General features: G+C 45.9%; 1 protein-coding gene and 1 long non-coding RNA gene across 2 annotated transcripts in view; one reads left to right on the forward strand and one right to left on the reverse strand.

Moving 5' to 3' along the window:
• Window positions 1-124: 124 nt before the first annotated feature.
• On the forward strand, window positions 125-12,235 carry LOC129383533 (uncharacterized). The gene is made up of 3 exons (XR_008611414.1): window positions 125-413; window positions 8,626-8,741; window positions 11,311-12,235. It is a non-coding gene; the product is annotated as an uncharacterized lncRNA (long non-coding RNA).
• The window catches only part of eIF3d1 (eukaryotic translation initiation factor 3 subunit d1), a 63,768-nt gene continuing 50,422 nt past the window's right edge, over window positions 9,405-22,750 (reverse strand). The window contains exons 12-13 of the mRNA XM_050174191.3: window positions 20,576-20,730; window positions 9,405-9,507 (exon numbers count right to left, since the gene is read on the reverse strand). Of these exons, the coding sequence (XP_050030148.1) occupies window positions 20,596-20,730 (135 nt within the window). The 3' untranslated portion in view covers window positions 9,405-9,507; window positions 20,576-20,595. The remainder of the gene's footprint in view (window positions 9,508-20,575; window positions 20,731-22,750) is intronic.

Here is a 22,750-nt window from a genome sequence, read left to right on the forward strand (position 1 = left end):
CAGTTGTTCGCATTTTCGTTTGCTTTTGCGCAACGCGAATAAGCCTTGACGCGCGCTGGGCGCGCATCCTCTCGGCACGCCGAAGCAGCAGAAACCAAAAAAGCTCCCATTTGCAACTGCACGTTGCGTGGCGTCCTCCCATAACGGTTGTCGCTGCTTTGACTTAGAGGCAACTACCATTAGAGACGCCAGGAGTCGCTACTTCAACATCCAATTTACGACTTAATTCAATGTGTTACTTTATGCTCACGGAAGAATCATCCGCAGAAAGACCTACGATAGAGGCGTTCCCATCACTGACGGGTCCCACGAAGGCAGGGGAGGGGCGCTCTGTACCCTATTCCTTTCCCAAGATATTACTACTACCACTTTTCGCTCACCTGTACATACTCTCAGCAAACATCCAAAATGAGGTGAGCACCCGACCACCTCTGTTATCTCTTCTGATTAGCACTGACCGACGGATGACCTCAGTCGTCCAAGTCCAAATTTACAAGGCATGCGATATATGATTAACATCGTATTCTAAAGGAGCCGGAGGCTCAAACTAATTGGTTTTGAGAGCCGTTTCTAAACAAAGGGTGATCTAGCGATGCAAGAATGGTGTGAAATTTACGATACCACACAAATGCTGTTCAAGCACACACTACAAAGAGCTTATGTGCAGACTGAGTTGTGGAACAATACTTCGCAAGACTAACTTCGTGCTGCTACCTTCTGGTCATTTGCAGGCTGGCACTTTGCATAAGCCAAGCCTCCTCAATAAATGCGTCCTTTCAAGCCTATGTCGGCCTGTTAATATCGGCGTAGCACGACACATTAAGATGAAAGTAGCAAGGCCCGATATGGTTTCAGAATGTTGCATTCACCACGTTTTGATAGCTTTGCACACCACGGCACCCTCTCAAAAGGGGCTTTTTCGACCGGACTCAGCCCAGGTTACATGGAGCGAACTTTCATGGCGATTTTCACCCGGCACTAATAGACGCGGCGGGACGACGCCGATGGTTCGCTGTCATCAGCGAAAAACAGAGGACGTCGCCGCGCGGCTACAGTGTACTGTAGCGCGGCCGCGCGCTTGCCGCGTGTCTGTCAGTGTTGTCAGACTCTAGGAATATGTGTTTTCGGATAAGAAAAAAAAAACCGTAAATAGCCTTTTTATTGTATTATTTGTTAATTGTCAATGACTTAACTTGGCAAAAGGTTTCATAGAGGCGCTTATATGCGATTTCCGCACATTTCATTGAGCAGTAAGCGTTTTAGCGGGCTGGCTTTGCGCCGTCTGGCTACGTTGAGCGATGGCACCTAAAATCCACAGAGTTTGAAACTCTGTGCTAAAACCCCTTAACACGGAGGAAGGAATGCCCCTTAAACATAGATTTAGTATCCCTTAAACTTCGTAAAGTAGTGCCACGCTTTGAAGAATGCCGCCTCCTCCTCGCGCGCTCTTGCCGAGGCCGACGCCGCGTCGCTATTGGCCTAATAGCATCACGTGGGCCCTCGCGCCGTGCATCAGCGCCATTTTTGCTCGAGAAGCGTCTACGGAGTGGCGAGGAGCGCATGTTGGCGCCGTTGCTACGCTCGAGCAGTGTAGGCGGCGCCACGGTTGAGGAGGGAGCGTGAAAGAGAGGAGAAACGAGGAGTGAAGGCGGAGGAGGAGAGTGTCGGTACAATCATAGACTTTCCTACAAAAAATTTTGTAGGAAACTCTATGGGTACAGTAACCGCGGAGCTCATGGCGGAGCTAGAGCTAGCTAGAGTGTACTAGATTGGGAGAGTGGGTCCAACGAGGGCTCCGCGCTGAGGCATTCTTTATTGAGCTAGAGTGTACTTACTAGATTGGGAGAGTGGGTCCAACGAGGGCTCCGCGTTGAGGCATTTTTTTTATTGAAAATCCAGATGGCGCCACCGGCGCGGCAGAGGCGCCGGTCGTGCCGAACAGAAGCACGGCCGCGGTCGAACGCAGCTTTGCAGTTGCGTTCGAGGATGACCGAGCACTAGCCGGAGCCACGCAGTCAGATGGATCGCGTTTGCAGTTTGCATTCCTTTTTAAACCTTATGTGCGTGTTTCACTGTGTCAAGCGATAACGAAATGCAGAGTTCATCTTCCGAAGAAATGTGAATCATGTGCAGTAATGGGATGAGGTACAGGAATAAATGAACTGTGCGGCACAATTAGGGGTCAAATGAAATTGCGTAAACCTTTGTTTTCTTCCTTTCTCAAGGCGATATATTGAAGGCTAACAAAATTTCCCCGATGCCCTAATAACGGCAGCAATTTGACATTTAGGGAGCATGTGGGTCACATTATTCGTTACGTGCAGCACATTTCTTTTGTAGGTTGTGTGCTTTGAAATTATTTATGGAATAGCCGTTTTCTTCCCTATTTTTATGCGTCATACGCCTGAGATGTAGTTGGTTTTCCAGATCCTCCGGGTGAATAAGGCAAAACACATTGTTTATATTTGCTTGGATTAGGAAGCATGTTATCGGTTGTCTATGTCTTCGAGCTCGCGCAGGTTTCCATTGTCACATGCCTCCAATCTGAATGACGGTTCAACTGAGAACGGGAGCGTTCCCTTTCATGACCGGCCTTCATCTGTTGCATATGAGGCCGTTCTCTTTCGCGTGAACTGCTCGGGTGTAGACTGCTCGTAGAGATACTCCCGAAAATACGGCAAAAGATTGTGGGTACCGCATCAGGCCGAAGTGCAGGCTTTCCACGCCGTGTAGATACTTCCTGGCCTTCGATGATATGCACATAATGCCTCAGTATGTACTTTGCATCAGCGCAGCTCACAAATGGAGTCGGCGACTTCCAAAGGGCCGATCGGTGCGGTGAAGATTGAGCTCCCGCACGCGTCGACTTTCTTCATCTTTAGGGACTCCGAAGAGCGAGAGCTTGGCCTGACCTTTCAATCTGCTGTATACGGTTTTGCAACCCACGATACAACAGCAGTTCTTTCGCCGAGGTGTGCTTATCCTCCCATTCTTCGAACACTATGAGTCGTCGAGTTACGAGACAAACCATAGACATATGCGAGCGTTGTAGGAGTTGAGGAGGACTTCAGGATGAAAAATTGGGAGCTTTATTTACATTATTTACAGTGAGTCAATTAACAGTCTTAAAGTCATTACGGGCCGGCAGCAACTCGGACGCTGCGGCCCGTGGCAAGAAGCTCGAAAGAGATGAATCAAGGAATGCTCCTGGTCTGAGCCTTTTTAAGCCCTTTGGTGTCTCGAAGACACGTCACATTCGGCCAATGGGAAAGCCCGCTCAGGTGACGCCATTTTCGGCCAATCGGCGAGCCCGCTCGGGTGTCGTCATCTTCGGCCAATGGTAGGCGCCCGTGCGATGGTGTCACACCCGGCGGAGAGGGTCGCTGCTTGCTTCTCTCTGCGGTCTTGCCTTGCTGACTTGCAATGCGCCGTCACAATAGGCGGATGGGGGCGACGCTGCCAGGTTGTCACGGCGCATCACAGCCGTCTTGCTTCGGGACCCACTTTACCTGCAACAGTGCCAGGCCCTCGCTTCACTTTCGGGAAGAGTCAAGCAGTGAATAGCTCCACCTGCGGCACGCGAAGTGGGGGCCGCGTTTGCACGTGCCGCGCCTCAGGAATGTGGTATCCGTGCTTGTGCGCTCCTTAATTAGCTGTGGTGCGATTTGATGTGGTCTGGTGAACTCGAAGTAGGCTCGGGAAACGGTCCCGTATCTGACAGCGTGTGGAAGGCGCTTTGGTGCGTATAAGTTGTGTTGCGTTTGAGTGGAGTTATTAGCAAAAAATAAAAGTCTGCGCGCGTAAGCATCGTTTGACCGAAGCGAGGAACCTCAATTCATGACAAAGCAGTAATTTTATTGTATTATTTTTTTTCACACATACCAGGTACAAAAATTGACGAAACAAACACAAGCATGGCGGCGCGTCGAGCAGACGACAGCCCGGCGCAGCCACCATAACATCACCATAACCGCTGGTAGACGTGTTCCGCCGGGCCGCCGGATTGGCCGGAATGACAGGAGCTAGGAACTTTAAGGCGACTGCAGCTCCACCGCAAATTTCAACGTTTTTTGATCACTCTCGCCGCTTGCCGTGGCCTCCGTTGGACCCACTCCCCCATTCTAGTACTCTAGCGGAGCGCAGGCGTTGCAGAATGTTCTGTGGTTTTCCAACAGCGTGTCGAACAGTTTACTTTGTGTAAAAACACATTGCGGTTATTCATGTTTACTTCAGTTTCAGTTGCTGCTTTAAAGCCTCCTCCAACAACAAGCGTTTAGTAATGCAGCCGGAGTGGATAGAATTATCGTTATTTGGCGTCAAATGGCCCTATCGGCGGCTCTCGTTCTCGATGCCCTAGGCATTCCGTGTGCCGCCTGGGCCCACACAGATGCAAACAGCCAGAATACCAGGCATGGTCGGCGTCTGTCGTCGCTCTTTTCCCTCAAGGCACTCGAGCAGAAGGGACTTACGGTTGTAGTAGAGCAGAGGCGACTTCTGACCGAAGCACAAAACCAAAGTTAAAGAACCCCAGGTGGTCAAAATTTCCGGAGTCCTCCACTACGGCGTGCCTCATAATCAGAAAGTGGTTTTGGCACGTAAAACCCCATAATTAAATTTTTTTTTTAAACCAAACTTCACAAGCACGCGTACAGCGAAAAAGAAACGAAAGAATGAGCTTCGGGCTCCGCGAACGAGAAACCGTTTCATCCCCTATACCCGAACCCATATGGGCGACACCACACACACAAAAAAGACAATAAGAAAAGCAGTACAATGCACACGCTATTTTGCGCCGTGCAACCTTCGATCGGGTTGGTAAGAAAACTGCACCGCACTTATCATTATCTGTTTCGTGAGTACCTCACTGAAGTTTGTAGACAAAAACCAAGTTTACACAAATTCCGGCTGCAATGATCAACGGCGTCCCTTTCATGTGCAGATAGCCCGAAAGTGCGCGGCCAAAGCAGCCCAAACGCCCGCATTCCGTCGCTTCAGCGCGTCCGCGCGACGGACGATCCGATGGAAAAGCAAAAATACGCAAAAACCAACTAGCTGCCGGAGTCGGAGGGAGATGGGCGCGAGAGGCGCTCCTTCCACTTCCGACGTACAGAATCAAGCGTCTTTCTTTAAATCACTATCTCTCTCGATTTTCGCCTGGCTGCGTTTTTTCCCAATCGGACAGAGTAGCGCTTTTAGAATTGCTAGTAGGTAGAGCGGGCGCGAGAGAGAAAATCTGGGGGCTTTTGCTCCTTGAACATACGACTCAGCCTAGGCACTACGGAGGAGGTTTCATAGAGCGCGTTGTATCCGTTTGTCCCCTAGGCATGCCGGCATTGCGGAGTGCGGTCGAGTTGGTTTATACGCCTCGTGCACCGCCTATCATAGTTTCTCACTACATTATCTAGAGGGAAATCTGGCGCTGCTGCGCTGTGGTATGCATGGGAATGCCGGTATATTGTGGATTCGGATTGGCATCGTTCTCGTAGAGACAGGACACCTTGAAGACGCGCTTGGCAAGTACACCTCAAGTACCGTTCCGTCTGTCACAATGATTCATTTTCTACTAGAACAGCACATGAAAAGCTGTTTTAGCTTTATTATTACGCGAAAATATGTTTTGTTTAACTATGAGAACTTGTTATTGTGTGTACGACTACATGTTACGTAAGAAGTATCAGCGGGCCGCTAAAGTTGGAGGACAGACGACAAGGTTCGCGCTCGCTTTGAAACAGTTGGTCGTCTGTTCTTGCTTTTCTTCGCTTGGTCATTCATCGTGGGTGAGTAAAGATGTAATATGCGTGAATGGAAACATTTTATGAAGATTTTACGTTGAGAACGCGTTATTTGCGTAGCCATATCCACGTTTTAGACGAAGCCTCTTACAATACCAGCCAACACGAGCCTCGCAGACACATATACCGTCATTCCCATGACGGCACGGTACCCCCTTAAGAAACTCCCATAGACGGTGGCGCCAGATTACCCTCTAGGTGTTATGGTGAGAAACTCTATGCCGCCTATAGAGGCGCCACTGATAGCCACCTAGCGGGCGCTTCCAACAGTACGCGCGGGAGCAGTAGCAGACAACCCTTTGCAGCAAGGATGGTTGAAGTTCGCGGCTGCGATTTCTCCTTTGTTCGGGCTCCACACTGCTTCTGCGGTGACAGCTGTAGGGAAGACGCTGACCTCTGTGGGAGCGGGTATGAACACGATGTTATCGGTGTTTGAGGCAACATGGTCCGCGTACATACGTGCCAGGTGCGTCCCGCAGACAAACGCCATGAACCCCATTTACATGAAGTGGCGCTCATGTTAACTAACCGATAAATTTTGTTGAGTAATGCGATGTCTCGATGTTTTTTTTTTAAAATTCTACCCTTGCCGTAACGCTGCTTCTGTGCCTCAATAATAAGCACCCGTCGTTAGTGCAGACTTATATCAAACAAACCCGCACGGTGCGATGTCTGCATATGCCGTTATGATTTTTCTGCCGATGAATACATGTGACATCGCCGAATAAGTGCAGTCAACGTCGGCTCAAGAAGAGTAATTGCGAATCTATTGATGGAAACGTGTACGCTAGTCAACGAAGTCACCAAACGCACGGGTTATTAAAAGCGCGGGTTAGCGCTGTACCGCCGATGCAATTCTGCTGCATACGCCGATGAACTGCCAGTCCCACTGCAGTTTTTGCAATTGCAAATTCCCTAAAGGAGCTGCTTGGAAACGTACAAAGCTAAACTCCGACTAACTTTTCAGTACTTTATTTTCAATATTACTAGAGAGAGGTGCCACATGATATATTTAAAGGCAGAGCAGTGCTACTCAAAGTAGAGTGCTGGCGGCAAGGCCGGGTTTAGTCCTCTGCGGTGTAAGCATACTAAGAAGGAAGTCAGTTGAGTACAAAATTCACATGCAAGAAGGTTCAACGTTGTGAAACAAGCAAATGACTCGGCGTGTTAAGTCTGCTCAGACAGCATCGAGGTGTGATGACTTCCCAATTAAACGTGACGCGAACTTTTCAGCGAAAACTGCAACAAAAATACCATATGCAGCAACTATTAGCAATTCTCGCCCTGAACTACCTATTTTCTAGACACATTTCCCAAAAAACCACAATATCTACAATGACCTCGGGCGAAAAGAATAAAGCTGTTAAAGAAGCACTTGCTTGGTATCATTCCGATAAGACACAACGTGATTTAAACCCTTTACAATAGAGGCAGGGTGAAAACCTCGCAGCTCAAAAGAATCAACAAGAGTTACGCATGAAACAACTAGCACCAGGTAAACATGTGCGAAGCCACTCACAAAATAGATGCAAAAACAAAGTGCGCGACAGCTGGTGCGAAGATTCACCGGGCCACATAAAGCCAACAATTTAAGTTCTTGCAGACTTCAGTAGCTTTAACACACAACACAATGCGCTCGTGCAGTCGTGCTTCCTAGCTAGCGCAACGCGGTAAAGAAGCGGAAAACAATATAAGCGGCAAACGACATTCCGAACTTTAGCGAAATGCCTTTAAACCGCATGCTGCACTGCAGACGAACTTCGTCGCTTACGCTTCTAACTATGATGGAGTGGAAAAAGAAACACCGACGCGACAAAGGAAAGGATGAGAACACGAAATTTCCCGTCGAAGCGACGATCCATTGCTCCGTTGCTCCCGCTGATGAGGCTTTGCGGGGAATGATTAGAACCGTATCGCCGGCACGTTTTCACCGGTATTTGAGCCCCCCGCCCTGCAACAATTCTTCTTGGACATTACTTGAAGCTTTGGCCACCCCACACATGCGAAGGGTGTTGCCTATTTTGCTCCGAAAACGTGAATAAGACAGAGAAGCCCTATCAACGCCACAACAAACTACGGCGCGCGGCTGGCTCCTCTCCCGTGTGTTCTGCGCAAGGCCGCTACCAGTGGCGCGTCCATCGGCGCGCACTCCGCCGCTGTCTGCCCGCGCGGTGAGGCAGTGGACGCGAACGCCGCCTGGTGATCGCTGTGTCTGATGGGACAATGTTCCGACTGGTGTTGTATAAGTCGCGGGTCGCTTTTTTCGTCGCGAAGATAGATCGGATTTTTTACAAGCACTGCTCCAGGAGGGCACATGTAACCGGCAAACGGAGGCCTCAGGAGTGCACCTGAGATAAGTTATATTAAAGCAGGCGGCGGCGACCGGGTAGCCGGCGGGAGATTTTCGGACGCCGAGGGGCGAGCGTTCGTCGCCTGGATACCGGTTTTCCGCTCCGTGTATCCCGCGCTTCATTCATGCAACGCGATGGCCGCTGGCACGATGCCGCCGCTAAACTCCTGCAGAAACACATGCAGACAGCCTATGTAGTGTAGGCCTACTTCTGACGCCTTACAAGGAATAACAGCATGCCAAGATTGACGAAGGAAATGACAAACAAACGGCATTAACTGCATTTCTTTCTCATTTTCGTTTTCCTGGTATCTCTTCTATGTTAAACGAAGTAGGCCAGTGCACACCTTGCCAACTTTCGCCTTCTCCACGGATGCACCATTTCAATCACCATTTGCACCCAATCTGATCACAAGCTTTCGTGGAAACCAATATCCCGCTACATATATTATTTTGTTTTTTTCTTCTGTCACTAAAATGCAGCATCTGTGACCAGAGGTGGTCGTACACGCTGAGCTGGTCCTTCACAAAGTGGCGCTTGAAGTACCGGTTCTCTCCCACGTACCGGTAAGGCAAGGTAGTAAGGGGAGCACAGTGCCGTAAGTAGCCACCTCTTAAAGCATGCTAAACATTTTTGGATAGCAACTGGAGTCGGGTCTTCATAAAATTTAACTCCATCACTCCTCGCACAAACCTTAACTTCTTCTCGAGATTCTTTGTTAACCTCCACGTTCCTGCTCCATAGATTAGTACCTGTAAAATGCAGTGGTTGTACACTTTTCTTTTCAAGGATAGCGGTAAGCCACCGTTCATGATTTGGTAATGCCTGCCGCATGCACTTCACCCCATTTTTATACTGCAAGTTTCCTTCTCATGATCAAGGTCCCCTGTGAGTAAATGGCCTAGATAAAGACAGTCTTGCACAGATTCTAGAGGCTAACTACCAATCCTGAATTTTCATTCTCGTGCCAAGACTTACTTTTGTTTTTTGCATATTCAACACTGCTAGTACACCTTGTTGGTTAACTTACCTGAAGGCAAATTACAAGAGAGCTAAGGTGGTGATCAAGGTGCAGCGGTGGGCCTACAGGCAACACAGTTGCACTGCAACCACTCTTGGTCGCTTCCAAGTCTCCATTTTCCAGTCTTGTTATGTTTTAACAAGTTTTTTTCTTCTATGAGTACGACACTGACACAATGGTGTTCAATCAGGTGTTGACTGTATGTGCACTGAATGAAGAACTACAAACTTTAAACCCATGTGAACAAGTTTTGCCCAAGATAACTTTATTACAACATTTCAAGACATGGCCAAACATGGCAGTTTCGTTTTCTCAAATGGCAAGTCCACCTTCGCTGCAATGCCTAAAATGCAAAAGAAAGGGTAGAAACAAAGATTTACTTACAATGAACACATTAAGCAATTAATAACTATATACAGCTTCCAGAATGAAAACAAGAAAAAAAGCTTTCTCGCAAATGGGCGTTACATGGGGCATTCTGGCTACTCATTCCACCAAATCAATCCACTTATGCTACATTGAAATGCACAGTTGCATAAAACGTAAATGAAAAATATGGGATGTTGAATGGCAGGCATGGCGGCACCCAAACTGAAGTGGCATTGCATTGAGGCCACAGCTCAAACATAGCAGTTGTTTCGGCTCGAAGTTGAATTTAGAGAACGTTTCTTGTCAATATCCTAGCCAATGCGCAAAGGTCACTACGAAAGCTGGAAACACTTCTCTACGCTCGCATTCAAATCCTAAAGTGGTGCATCTTACATGAAAGAAAAATGTACGTATGCGTCAGGTAATTTGAAGCAACGTTAAGTCTAGTACTTTTATGCCACAACATATAACGCATTCATGACATGGAAGGTGTCATAGATCTGAACCTATTTACCACCAAATGAGCAAAGTGACATGTTTCTGCAGCCACAGTGTAGCACTTGCACTCACAACCAAAACATAGTATGCTGCATGCTAGAAGCACAATGGTGCACAATACGTCATTTGACTTAACCGTAACATCTGCAAGTTGTAGCAATATAGGAAGCAGAAAGTGTTACAGGTCATAAACAACTGTATTGCAAAGTGCACAGAGTGACACTTGTAGACTGCATCCCTCTGTAGCATTGTGTCCTGAAGTATGAAATGGATTATATAGTTGCTTGCAAAGTTTGCGCCATAGTGACAGCATGTCAGGTGATTCTAGCAACAGAAGCACCTTGACAGGCTTGGCATCACTCAAACAGGGAGCACCATTTTTGTATGAAACAACGTCATGGTGTGAAAAAAAATCACAGTCGAACCCATCTCACGATGACTGTCGACATTAATGTGATTGGCATTCAAGCACACAACGCAGTGAAAAACTGCATTGCTAGACACCTATACTTACTATCTTAGCAGGGCAAGTAGGCTAAGCAAAGCGGAAAGCTGGGCGAGTCGGTTCACATTCATGGTGGAAAAAGTGCAATATTAACACAGTAGGCCAAGAATGCTAATCACATCAATACACTCACGTGCCATAGCACCACCACAGACCACAGGTCTACACCGCAACGAACGTTTCACTAAACACGGCCTCCCAACTGCGGTCAGTTTTGTCCTGCTGACACCATCGAATTGCAGTTCAGCATGTCCGACTTTGAGTGAACTATGGCATGATTGCATAGGTGCCTTGTTCTGGCTTTAAACCATTTTTATCACTGCCAGCTAGAAGAGTGCAGTCAGCCAGGCAATTTCCTTTCTTGTTTCACGAGTGAAAATGATGTTTAGGGGACTAGACTGCAGACAGCAGCAGCACACTAGGTTAAGAATGCTAATTGCATTAAAAGCTCTGGAGTCTTTGAAAAACTGTGATGGGACATGTGGAACAATACTGGAGTAATGAGCAAATGAGACGCAACTTGGTCGGAAATCTTTTTCAGAAAAAAAGATGCATCGACAGCAGTCTTGCCAGCTACTTATAGTACAACTGAAGAAATGGCAATACAGGGGCAGAAGCGGTCAAGGAAGTTTTGGAGCAGCTCTGGGAGCATCAAATTTGGCACATTGGAGCAGGTTTGGAGCTTGAATTGTCTGTTTTGGAGCAGCTTGGTAAAGGTCAATACGAGTGAAATACAGGCATATGAAGTGAAGTGTTCCTTATTTTACTTTGCAGAACACTATTGGATCACGGCAGATCAGTTCTACGGAAGCCTGCAAGGCGAGTAAAATTGATGACAGAAAAATTGCCATCCACTCGACTGTAGCACGACGCTACAAAGGGAACCCATACAGGTTTCTCAGAAACCACTATTAAATTACATACATGGATGTGCCAACTAACTGTTGCCAAGAAAAAAAACCAGGGATTTCTGTGAACAGCGCCCACTCTATGTTGGCAGGCTTGCGTTACTGCTAGTTGAATTTTTCTTTTTTTTTTTAATTGCGAACAAGCAAGTAATACTTAATGTAGTGAATTTATTACCTTATTCAATGTAAGGTAGAAGAAGAGAAAAGGTTGGGAGAGAAGAAGAGGACAAAGTGAAAATAAACAAGGATGGCTACCTTGTCAAACTGACTTATCTCAGTTTTATTTCAAATTTGTCCTAGTTGGCAGGATAGGAACCTCTGTTATACACCTCATCCCCTTCGTGTTACCGAGGGCCATGTGCCTAGATGTCACCCAAACCTGCTCGGACGGCGACAGGCGTGCGAGCATGGCCAGCTTTTTCCACGGAGGACGGTTTGCTGTAATGGGTGAGCAGTGATCCCTTGTTCAGAACGCTCACAAAGACGACCTTTTGCTATTGGTGGTATAATGTAACCATGCATGATCACGAATGAACAAGGCCAAATATCTAAGAATGCGCAAGACATTTTTCATCGTATAATGGAACTCGAGCAGAGAAACAGTGAACGCCAGCAACAAATACTAGCCTGGCCGAGTTTCTATGAGTACGCGTGCGACCAAAATAGTTGGCAACAAGACCTTGACAAGGTTATGAATATGTGCTTATACCTACGAGGCATAGTGAAAACCTGGCATGACTTGAGAACCGCAGAAAGAGCACACCGGCCGTGGGCTCAGTGGAGAGACAGTTTTTTTTGTGTTTCTCCGAGAACAAGCTCTAGAGCTGGGCAGCGCTATAGCTTTCAAATAAAGTTCCGGCCCTCTGGTAGAATATATTTTTTTGAGAAGAGGAGGCTGCTTCATGCTGCTGACTCCACGTTATCGGACTCGCCGCTTGTACCTCTGAATGTTATTGGGACTGCCTAAGAGCATGCAGCATGATGTCCAACTAAGAACGCCGCATACTGTTGATGACTTGCTTAAAAATATGAAAGATTTATGCACTCTACAACCTCAAGAGAGTGTTTCTAACGGCTACAGTACTTCATCCAACGAAGATGACAGACTGCAGTGTAGAAATATGACCAAGTTGACATTGGGAGGTCACCCTCTCTCCTGTCAAGAGACCATCTTCCTCGCTGACCGTGCCACGCTTGTGTACATTTCTGTGCAAGCAAATGGAAGGGACATCAAGGCTTCAGTAGATAGCGGAGCTTTGATAACAGTTGTAAAGAAGAGAGAAATTCCAAACCTAAGCATTGTGGAACCTTGTCCTGTGATGGTGTATGGTTAGGACGGCAGGAAACAGACGTACAATGAGTGGGCGGAAGTGTTGATCACATGCGAAGGAAAAAGCACCTTAACTAAGGCTCTCATACTCGATGGAGTAAAATATCAGTTGCTCTTGTCTCACCCAGTCATGCAACAGCTACAACTTAACTTCTACTGAAGTGGAGAAGTCACTATTCAGAATGACCGCCAAATGGTTTCACTCGCTGAACTTCAACGGAAGCCCACTACAGCAGCGGATGTTATCAAGCTGTATCCAGAGCTAATGTGCATCGAGGGCTATCCAAAGGCCACATCAAAGTACCGTTTGAACTTCGTGACAAGACTAGTGAAACGCAAAGCTTACAATATGTCGCGAGAGACGAAACATTGGTTGAAGGAAGAAATATAGAAGATGCTTGATGCCGGTGTAATCTGCCTATCAACCACTGCCTTTGCTTCTCCGATCACCACTGCTCCTAAGGAGATGGCATCTTTTGTCTCTGTACCGATTACAGGCAGGTCAACAAACAGACTGACTTATTTCCATTCCCAATGCCACTTGTCGACGAAATCATCAACGGAACTGGGGGCTGTAGGATCTTTTCTTGCTTCAACTTGTGTAAATACTGGCAGGTGCCACTGTCGGAGGATACTAAAAAGTTTTCCGCCTTGGTGACACCGTTCGACATACACGAATATAACAGACTACCTTCTGGTTGGAAGAACGCACCCGCACGGTTCCAGATGATGATGAACAATGTCCTAAAGCCATATATCTAAATTTTGTGCAATGTTTACATTGATGACATCATTGTGTATTTGAAGTATGAGCAGGAGCACACTGAATACCTGGCGAAAGTCTTACAAGCACTCAGCAATGCAGATCTGAAGATAAATGAAAAGAAGAGTGATTTCTTTCAGCCGAAGGTCATTTTTTATGGGAGAGTGCTTGACGGTGCTACCAAAAGTACCAAAAATGAGTCTGTACATAGGATTTCCACACTTACGAAGCCACATGACCTTCATTCGCTGCGAGTTTTTCTTGGACTAGCAGGCCACTTCAGGGCTTTCATTAAGGATTTTGCAAAGATGACAAAGTGCCTGACTTATCTTACAAAAATGGATGTTTCTTTTATTTGGTCAGATGATTGTGATGTAGTTTATCAAGAACTAGTGCGCCGCATCTCATTTGACCCAGTATTAACTCTACCCGACTTCAGCCTGCCGTTCGAGATGAACACAGATGCATCACACTAAGGCACAGGGGCAGTACTGTATCAGAGGGACTGCAGTTCTCCACTACATCGACAACTTCCGAGCCGTTGGGTGCTATTCCTGCACGTTTAACTCTTCTCAGCTCAACTACTCTGTGACGAAGAAAGAAGCCCTTGCCGTCCTCGTGGCACTGCAACACTTTAGATCGCACATAGATGGGAGAAAATTCAAACTCTATAAGGATCATCAGGCTCTGACCTATCTCCTCAATCAGTCGGAGCCAAGAGGAAAGCTGGTGCACTGGATAAACGAACGGCAGCGGGTTGACGGATGCAGATGCGTTATCTAGACTGGCGATCAAAGTTTTGCATGAAGTGCTAAACATGACGAAGCTATGTGACTGTCTACAGTTTGCCAATGGAAGGTTCGTGATGCCGGAGGCCCTCATTCCAAAAGCGGTCCACATGTACCATGACACTCCCGACTCTGGCTGTCATGATGGTTTCTGGTGAACCTATAATAAGCTTCCACAGAGGTTCACATGGAAGAACATGAAGAGGGATGTAGGCAACTATGTTCGGCCATGCCACTTGTGCAGGTCAATGAGGCAGTGCATGTGGATTTTGCCAAGTTGAAAAAAAAAAAGAAGAGCAAAGGTGTGCGGCAAACAGTCATTTCTAGTGACAATCGACCAACGCACAAGAATGGTAGCTGCATCGCCCGGTAAAGAAGATACATATAGTGTTATTGCCCTCCTTGACCGAGCGATGTTTTCGAAGCTAAAGGTCGTAGTCTCTGACAATGGACATGCACTCATGAGCAACGAGTTTCAGCTGTGGGCAGACAGTCGCGGGGTTGTGCTACAGCGCTGCTTTCCATATCACCTCCAAGCCAATGGACTGGCGGAGCGAGTTATCCGCAACATAAAGCAGTTTATGTCAACGTACCCAAATTTTCGAGGAGGATGGAAGTGCTGCCTAGAAGCAGCCGTTGCACGCCGTAACCGGACACATACCACAAGTCTTGGCTGTAGCCCACATTTCACTGTGTATGGTGAAGCACCGAAACTGCCCGTCGACTAGGAGCTTGGAATTTCACACAAACTGCAGCTAACGAAATGACCAAAGACCGTCCAAAAGCACAACAGGTATCGCGAAGCGATGAAACGCCAGTTCGACAACAGACATCATGGACATATACCTGATATCAAGTTAAACAACTTCGTTCTTTTCCGAAAGGGGCTACCAGGAATTCACGGTCCATTCCAGGTCATGAAAACGTGTGTGCAGCAAGGTGAAATCAAGACTATTGGTTATATGAACAGTGGAGAATTAGCAGTTGCAGCTGTTAGCAACGTCCTTCCCTATCACCCCAGGAGGGGGTGAAACTTTGAAGAGGGGGAGTGTAAGGTAGAAGAAGAGAAAAGGTTGGCAGAAAGGAGAAAAAGAGGATGAAGTGAAAATAAGCAAGGATAGCTACCTTGTCATACCACTTATCTCAGTTTTATTACATTCAATAAGGTACCGAATGCGGATAATCAGCACGTCTACAGCTGTGATTGCCACTGAACCAGCACCATCCTGATAAATTTGGAAACGTCATTTGAAATTAGTGTTTTGGCGCAGACTGGCGCAGAACTTCTATCCCTGCACTATAATCTGGCTTTCTCTATGTGTAGAAGGCAGTAAGAAAAAAAAAGTAGAAATAAATTTTTTTGTGTGACAAAATGTCCTGGTCTGTAGAAAACTGCTGAAACTTCTAAAGCTCTTGCCCAAATAAAAGGCAGGACACTGTGCACAACCTTTTGTAGTTGAGAACATAGGCACAATGATTGCTGGTTTGCAATGACATTTACCTTTATGTAAAAGAAAAAATGATAAATCCCTTGACAAGTACACTGCAGATATGCTGGGAATGACAGGTGCAAAGACAAAAATGCATTGACTCACACACCATAAAAATATTTTAAAAATTAACACGTTGCTGATGCATAAACATAATCGTCACAAGAAAGTGCACTTTCTTCCACAACAGTATGAGTGTATTCATTTTGAAAACCCCACAGAAGTGCCACATTACTGGAAGAAATGCAAAACGGTGCAAATAGTTCTTGTAAACATGGCATTTCATATCTGTTACACGCCTGAAAACAGGTACCCTAAATGCTGAGGTACAACCAACTTCTGTTACAGGATATGGTTCACAGTGATGAAAGCAGCACTTGGTCTTTCGGAAGAGAAAAGATTGCAGTTCGGAGCAGAAAAATGTGCTCTTTGGAGCAGGGAAACAGTGCTTTGGAGCAGTGACTTACTGCTCTGGTGTAAAGAGCAAGCTCTGCATGCAGTTAACAGAACAAAAAGCTACATGGGTTAATACTTTCTGAAAAATTGCATTCATTATATATTATACTAGGATGCAACTTCTTTCTTCAGCTTGCTATTCTATTTTGTTATTGTTATACAGAGATGAAGGTAAAAGCAGATTTAACCTGAATTCAGTTAATTATACACTTCAATAAAGAGTTCATTCCTCGCAAGCTGTCATTGGCGTCATCATCCCTTTCATCTGCTATAAATTTAATCTGTTAAAGCATTTCATTGGCTAAACTCATGTCCACAAGTAAATAAGTACTGCTGCCCAATTCAAGGACGCTATATTTGTTGTTCTCACAGGCATAGATAATAGATGCAACAGTGTCTGTTGTGTAGCTCGTACCAGTGGTGTAGCCAGAAATTTCGCTCGGGGGGGGGGTAATGTTGCATCTTGGCCTCCTCGTTATGGAATTTGTCGAGGGATCAAATACATGAATAATAACCGCACTGCCATTGCCAAAGATGCTGCAAACGAATTTGAACGCTACGCACTATGAAGACAAGTAAAATATGTATTTTTTCATCAAATAATATGTATGTATGTATGTATGTATGTATGTATGTATATGTATGTATGTATGTATGTATGTATATGTATGTATGTTTTTCATCAAAGATACTTGTATGTCCCAAAAATTGTACCCGAGATAACTGATATCAAGCTTTTATGTTTTTTGTCTATTTAATAAGTAAAGAAAATATCACACCAATTTTATAACTATATCAGTTCGAAACCAGCAAAGCAGTGCATGCCGCTTATGTGAAATATGTAAGGACCCTGAAATGAACACGTTGAGGACAAATATTTTAATGAAACTTTGTCATTCAAGAGCCTTGTTTACATTTTTGTGTGAATGCAATGGCTAGGTGAAAATCTCAATGACGCTGCTCTTTGTTCTAATGTATTGTGCAGGAGCATCAGTTACCAGTCGCGTATTGTGAGTAATTGCACTGAAGTTACAGTCGCAACAGAAAGCACACATAAAAAGTAGGAGTTCTGCAAAGTATGCAAGAGTGAGTCAAATGAAAGTGAGTCAACGCAAATATATGACAAACGGCGTACTTTATTTAAAGGTAGTGTCTGGGACCATTTAGACATTTGTCCCGCTGAGTAACGAGTCTAGTGATTCCCGTATCATAGAACTGCTTGAGTTGCTGCTTCAAAAAGTCTGTAACTCTCTCTTTCACGTCATCGTCCAACATGAACCTGGTTCCCTTGAGCTGTTTTTTCAATTGCCCCAAAATGTGGAAGTCGCAAGGCGACAGGTCTGGGCTGTATGGCAGATGTTGCAGCATTTCCCACTTGAACTTGGCATTGTTGCGGAGAAACATGGCCCCATTTGTTAAATTTCCACGTTGTTTGTTCTTGATTGCGATACGCAGCCAATCCGGCGTTTAACAATATTGGAAACGAATGATAGTCTCTCCAGGTTTAGCAAATTCTATCAGTAATGGCTCCTGACGATAGAAAAAAAAGTCAGCAATACCTTACCGGTGGAAACAACCTTCGCATTCTTTGGAGTGGTGAACTCAAATGTTTTTGCTGTAAGCTTTGCTGTCGTGTTTCAGGCTCGTAGTAGTGGTACCATGATTCGTCCCCAGTCACAATTGCAGACAAGAAGTCGTCACGCTCATTGTGATACCAGATCAGACGAGTCAAGGCAGCGCCGAACCTCTCCGTCTTCTGGCGGTGGTTCAAAATATTAGGCATCCATTGCGCACACAAGAGCCGAGAACCGAAATGTTCATGAATTATGGTGTGAACCGAACCGTGGCTGATGCTCGCACGCTCTGCTAGTTTATCGATGCTTATCCTCCGCTCTTGTCTGGTCAGCTCATCAACCTTTGCAATTGTGTTCGGGGTGATTGCACAGTGGCTTGGATCACATTTGCAGCTTTCACGTCGTTCTTTGAACCATTTGCTCCAATGCTTCACAGTCACCAACGAAATGCAATGCTCAACGTACATGGCAGCCATACGGTGACTAATGTCTTTTTGGGAAACACCTTCAGCTGTCAAAAACCTCACAACACCATGCTGTTCAACTTTTGGAATGTCCATTAGGTCACACAACGATGTTTGACCCAGTGTATGAGAGCATTAAAGAACATTTATCCTCGCACCTGTGAGTTATTTTTGTAAATGGGAGATGCTTGTGTGCTACGCGCATGCCTCGCAGATAATGAACAGAACCATTATCGCGCAGGGCAGGTTGGCTCACATTCATTTGACTGTACCTCGTTTATTAGAAATGCGGAGATACAATGAATATTACAAATGCAAAGATACACTTGATAAAGGGCAAAAAAGTGTCCCCGGAAACGAAGTTCACTGCACGTATACACAAAACCTCTCAACAAAACATTCAAATATAGGTAAAAGTCTCCAATAATTCTACGCATCTAAGAAAAAGTCACGGTGTATAATGCGTCAAATAAGGCAAAGAAATATGTTGCGCAACCAAAGATTCACAGATCACAGAATCCGAAGGGTCGCCCCCAACACAGTAACTGAATGCCTTTCATATATGGCAGGTATCTGGTGAATCCGTTCCACAGAATCCTGCAGAACTAATCTGCCATATTCAGCGTCCCTGTGCTTTAAGTTATCGATAAATTCGCCCTCGCTCTGTGATCTGCTAGCCTACTGGTTAGCTCAGATGTTAGAGAAACTGCCTCGGAATGGAGTTGGTCCCTGGTTCGAATCGCAGACCAGGATGAATTTTCCCTCGACTGTGAGGCATTATCTCTAAAAAAATCCTGATGGATTGCCTTTGTAGCTTTGTGCTACGTTAAGCTGGATGACAATTTTTCGCCTTTGAAGGTGGGAGTCGACTTCTAGGCTAGGGATTCCGAGCAAAAAAACCTCTTCTGATACAGTCGACGACCGATAATTCGGACTCCACAGGGAACGCAAATAAGTCTGAACTATCGAATGTCTGGAAAAAAAAAAGCACGGACGTATCCAAGAAAGATCACTTTATTCACATTTTAAGGCCCTTGTACAAGGAATAAGAGGTCCATGTGTTGCTGCGTGCACTTCCACTTACGACCAAATCCACCTGTATTTCTGCAAGTTCTGAGCTTCGTTCTACGTCGATGAAAGGACTGCAAGGGCTTGAGCACATGTGGAAGGCTCCGGAGCACACGGCACATCATCATCAGAGTCGCTGTTTGATGGTGGGAGAACTTGCTCTATTATTTCGTCATCATTCATTTCGGCACACAATGAAACTGCGCTGTCGACATTTGCAAAGTCTTCAAATCCAACGGCAGCAGGAGTCAGCACACTGCAGCCTAGCAGGTCATCAATGATGTCCGCATCGGAGCTCGTTGTGCGGCAGTTCAGCCTCTTCAGTTGTGGAGTTGGGCTAATTTCGCCTGCAAGGGCACCGTTGGTGCCATTTGACACGGCCAATCTATAACTTCATGAGAAAGACTTCTTGGAGCCAGCAGAGTGGTGCCAAACTAAACTAAACAAACAAGCACAGCATGCCACAGCACTGTCCACAATGAAAACTCAACAGAATGGCGATAGCGGGCCATGCCTGGGGGTGCCAGAAGAGGATGCGATGATCTCGCGATGTTGATGCAACCTCACAACTCTGGCAAAACCTCCAAGATCGGCATTTGCAGTTAAATATCAGAGGCGTACAGCAACGAGCAAGGCTAGGCCTCAGAGATTACAGTCTAGTGTGTAATCTCCGAGGCCATACTTGATGTCTCGTCGAGATTACCAGAGGAGATAATGGTGGCAGAGTCAGCGTATGCTACAGCCACGGACGGAGTCCGGTAATCGAACGCAGAGCTGACGGCTGTACGAAATATTGATCGTCCTTACGCATTACGTCTATGGGGCCATTGGCGGTGCTGCGAAGCTGTCCGAATTACCGAGCATGTCTGGATTATCGGCGTGCGATTTATCAGTCGGCGACTGCATTCGAATACATCCAGTAATGAGACAGAATTGTGACATGTACAAATGCAGAGTGTTTACTAAAGGTACTGACGTACTATCTTTCATTGTTCTACAATATATGCATACACACCCAGTGGCACACGTGCAGTGACCCAAGTTGTGTACACACTGGAAACGCAGCAGCCAGCCACAAGTTGTCTATTCGGCCACATACCTAGTGTTCCAAGCTAGCAGGCAGCTGGGGTCACTGGGTACGTGAGAGGTTAGTTCCCAAAGAAGGCCAATCGGGTCAAGAAATGTCTGCACCACTCACCAGAGTGGCAGGGAAATGGCTCAGGCCTTCTTGTCACCCTCGCCACCACCACCAGCAGCCGTCCCTTCCTCCTCATCTTCGTCGTCGTCATCATCCTCGCCCTCGTTCTCAGTCTCGAAGGTGTTGTCCGGGATGTCATACAGACGGATCACGGGCTGCAAAACACACAAGTGGATCAATGCCTTCTGTCACAGAATGCCAGTACAGTTCATGTTCATACAATTGACCTTTCTTTCAATCGAACTCTGCATCCAATATTGCCAAATAATGCCCATGCTTCTGCAGTTCTTGCGAGATGGGTTCCAGCAGAACCCACCTCGCAAGACCTGCAAGACGGTGATGGGATTAGCATGCAAGCGATGCAGCTACACACCGCATTGCTGAGAACCCCTTCGTTTAGAATCTGTAGGTCATTCTGGGAATTCCATTGCTTTGGGTCTGTTCTCACAGCTCGGCAGCTGATAAGGCCTTATTAGGTGGCACGTGCCAACTGCAGAGGCGGCTGCTCTGAAGCCAGTTGTACAACAGTTGTGACGATCTTACAGCATCGCAGCGTGCAGCTGTGGTAGTCTGTATTGGGTGACTTTGCGCATGCACTATTCTTCCGCCAGCAATACCGACATTTTAGGGGCCAGATAGCAGACAGCAGCAGCACGCCAAAGTGAGGGAAGTAAGGTAAGGATACTAATTGCACTAATAAAAGATCCTGAAGTCAAGCCACTCTTACAATGTCCAGTGGTAATCAATCAAAGGACACGCTACTAAAAAATAATGAAGTCGTAGATTGGTCGAGTACTCTTCTAAATTTGATATGCGTCCTTTTAGCAGAAACAGGCAGATTCTTAAAGGAAGAAACCGGGGCCGAACTTTGCACTTTTCTTGAATTTTGTGCATAAGCCACCAAATCCCTGATGTTGCCACGGCACCTTGGATCTCGCTGTAGTACAGTTAAACGTCAATACAACGAAGTTAGTAAAATTGGCACTTCACTTTGTTATAATAAAATCTTGTTATTTTGAAATTTGGCTGTTTAGCTAGTAAGTACAATCGCCTATGAATTTTTCTTACATGAAAGGCACTGTATAATTTTTTTATTTATTGCAAAATCGCAAGAAAAAAACGAATTTCAATAAGAAAGAAATCATTTTGTTGAATTTCCGAGTCTGCAAACAAAAATGCGGTTTTATGTTGTGTCGATATCTTCACATTATCTTCACTTCACTTCTGATATCTTCACTTTTATTGAACACCCCTGCCATGGCTCATAGTGTTGCCCACAGTGAGACGACACTATCATGAAGAGCACAGGCAGAGGGCAGCGAAGGCTTTGTCTATCTCTGGCTTCCAAGAGCCTCCGAAACGCAAGACTGCGCGACCTTCAGCACTGAACACACGGGAGGACAGTGCACATGAAGCCACAGCCATCTCAGCTTTGCTCCCACCGCAGATTGCCTCTAGGATAAGGCGTGCGAACTGCGTATGAGCTCAGAGGAGATGCATGCTCGCAAACGAGAGAAAGAAGCTCTCGTTTGCAACTGCAAGCACTTGCATGCAATGTCACAGCTCTCTCCTATCGGCTCGAGGCTGCCATTAACAGCACATGAAATAGTGAGCAGCAATGCAGAACACACCACACAACATTTCACCGATGCCTGTGAAATGCCGAGTGTGCAAAATTGCCACCGTAAATGTGCTGTGCAGCGAGACAGAATACTGTAAATGAAGTTTTAGGTATTTATTCTCTCCTTTTCTCTATTTCTCTTAAAACCCGGACGGAATAGGATGTGACCTTAGATGCAAAGGTCAGGTGTACCTGTGCTGTTTATGTTGGCATCAAGAGATGGTGCCACCAGCACATGTGTACACCGCTTTTTCCTTGTCGTTAACAGAGTTTAATTGAATTGCATGTGCCCTATACACAAATTCAATCATTGAGCTGAATTAATCGAAAAGGTGGACATTACTAATACTGGAAATCAAAATGCACAATTAACTAATTTGCAATATTTCACTAATTAACTTTCGAACTACTAATTGTTTTAATGCATACTTTGAACATGTGCATTGAAGCCAATGATTTCACAAGGCACATCCGCTTAACACAAATTTTAAAACTAGCACTGTTCTTCTGCTTACTTCAACAAAACAGCTTTAAACGTACTGAAGACCAAAAAT

The sequence above is a fragment of the Dermacentor andersoni genome, chromosome 8, assembly GCF_023375885.2.
Source record: "Dermacentor andersoni chromosome 8, qqDerAnde1_hic_scaffold, whole genome shotgun sequence".
Lineage (NCBI taxonomy): Eukaryota > Metazoa > Arthropoda > Arachnida > Ixodida > Ixodidae > Dermacentor > Dermacentor andersoni.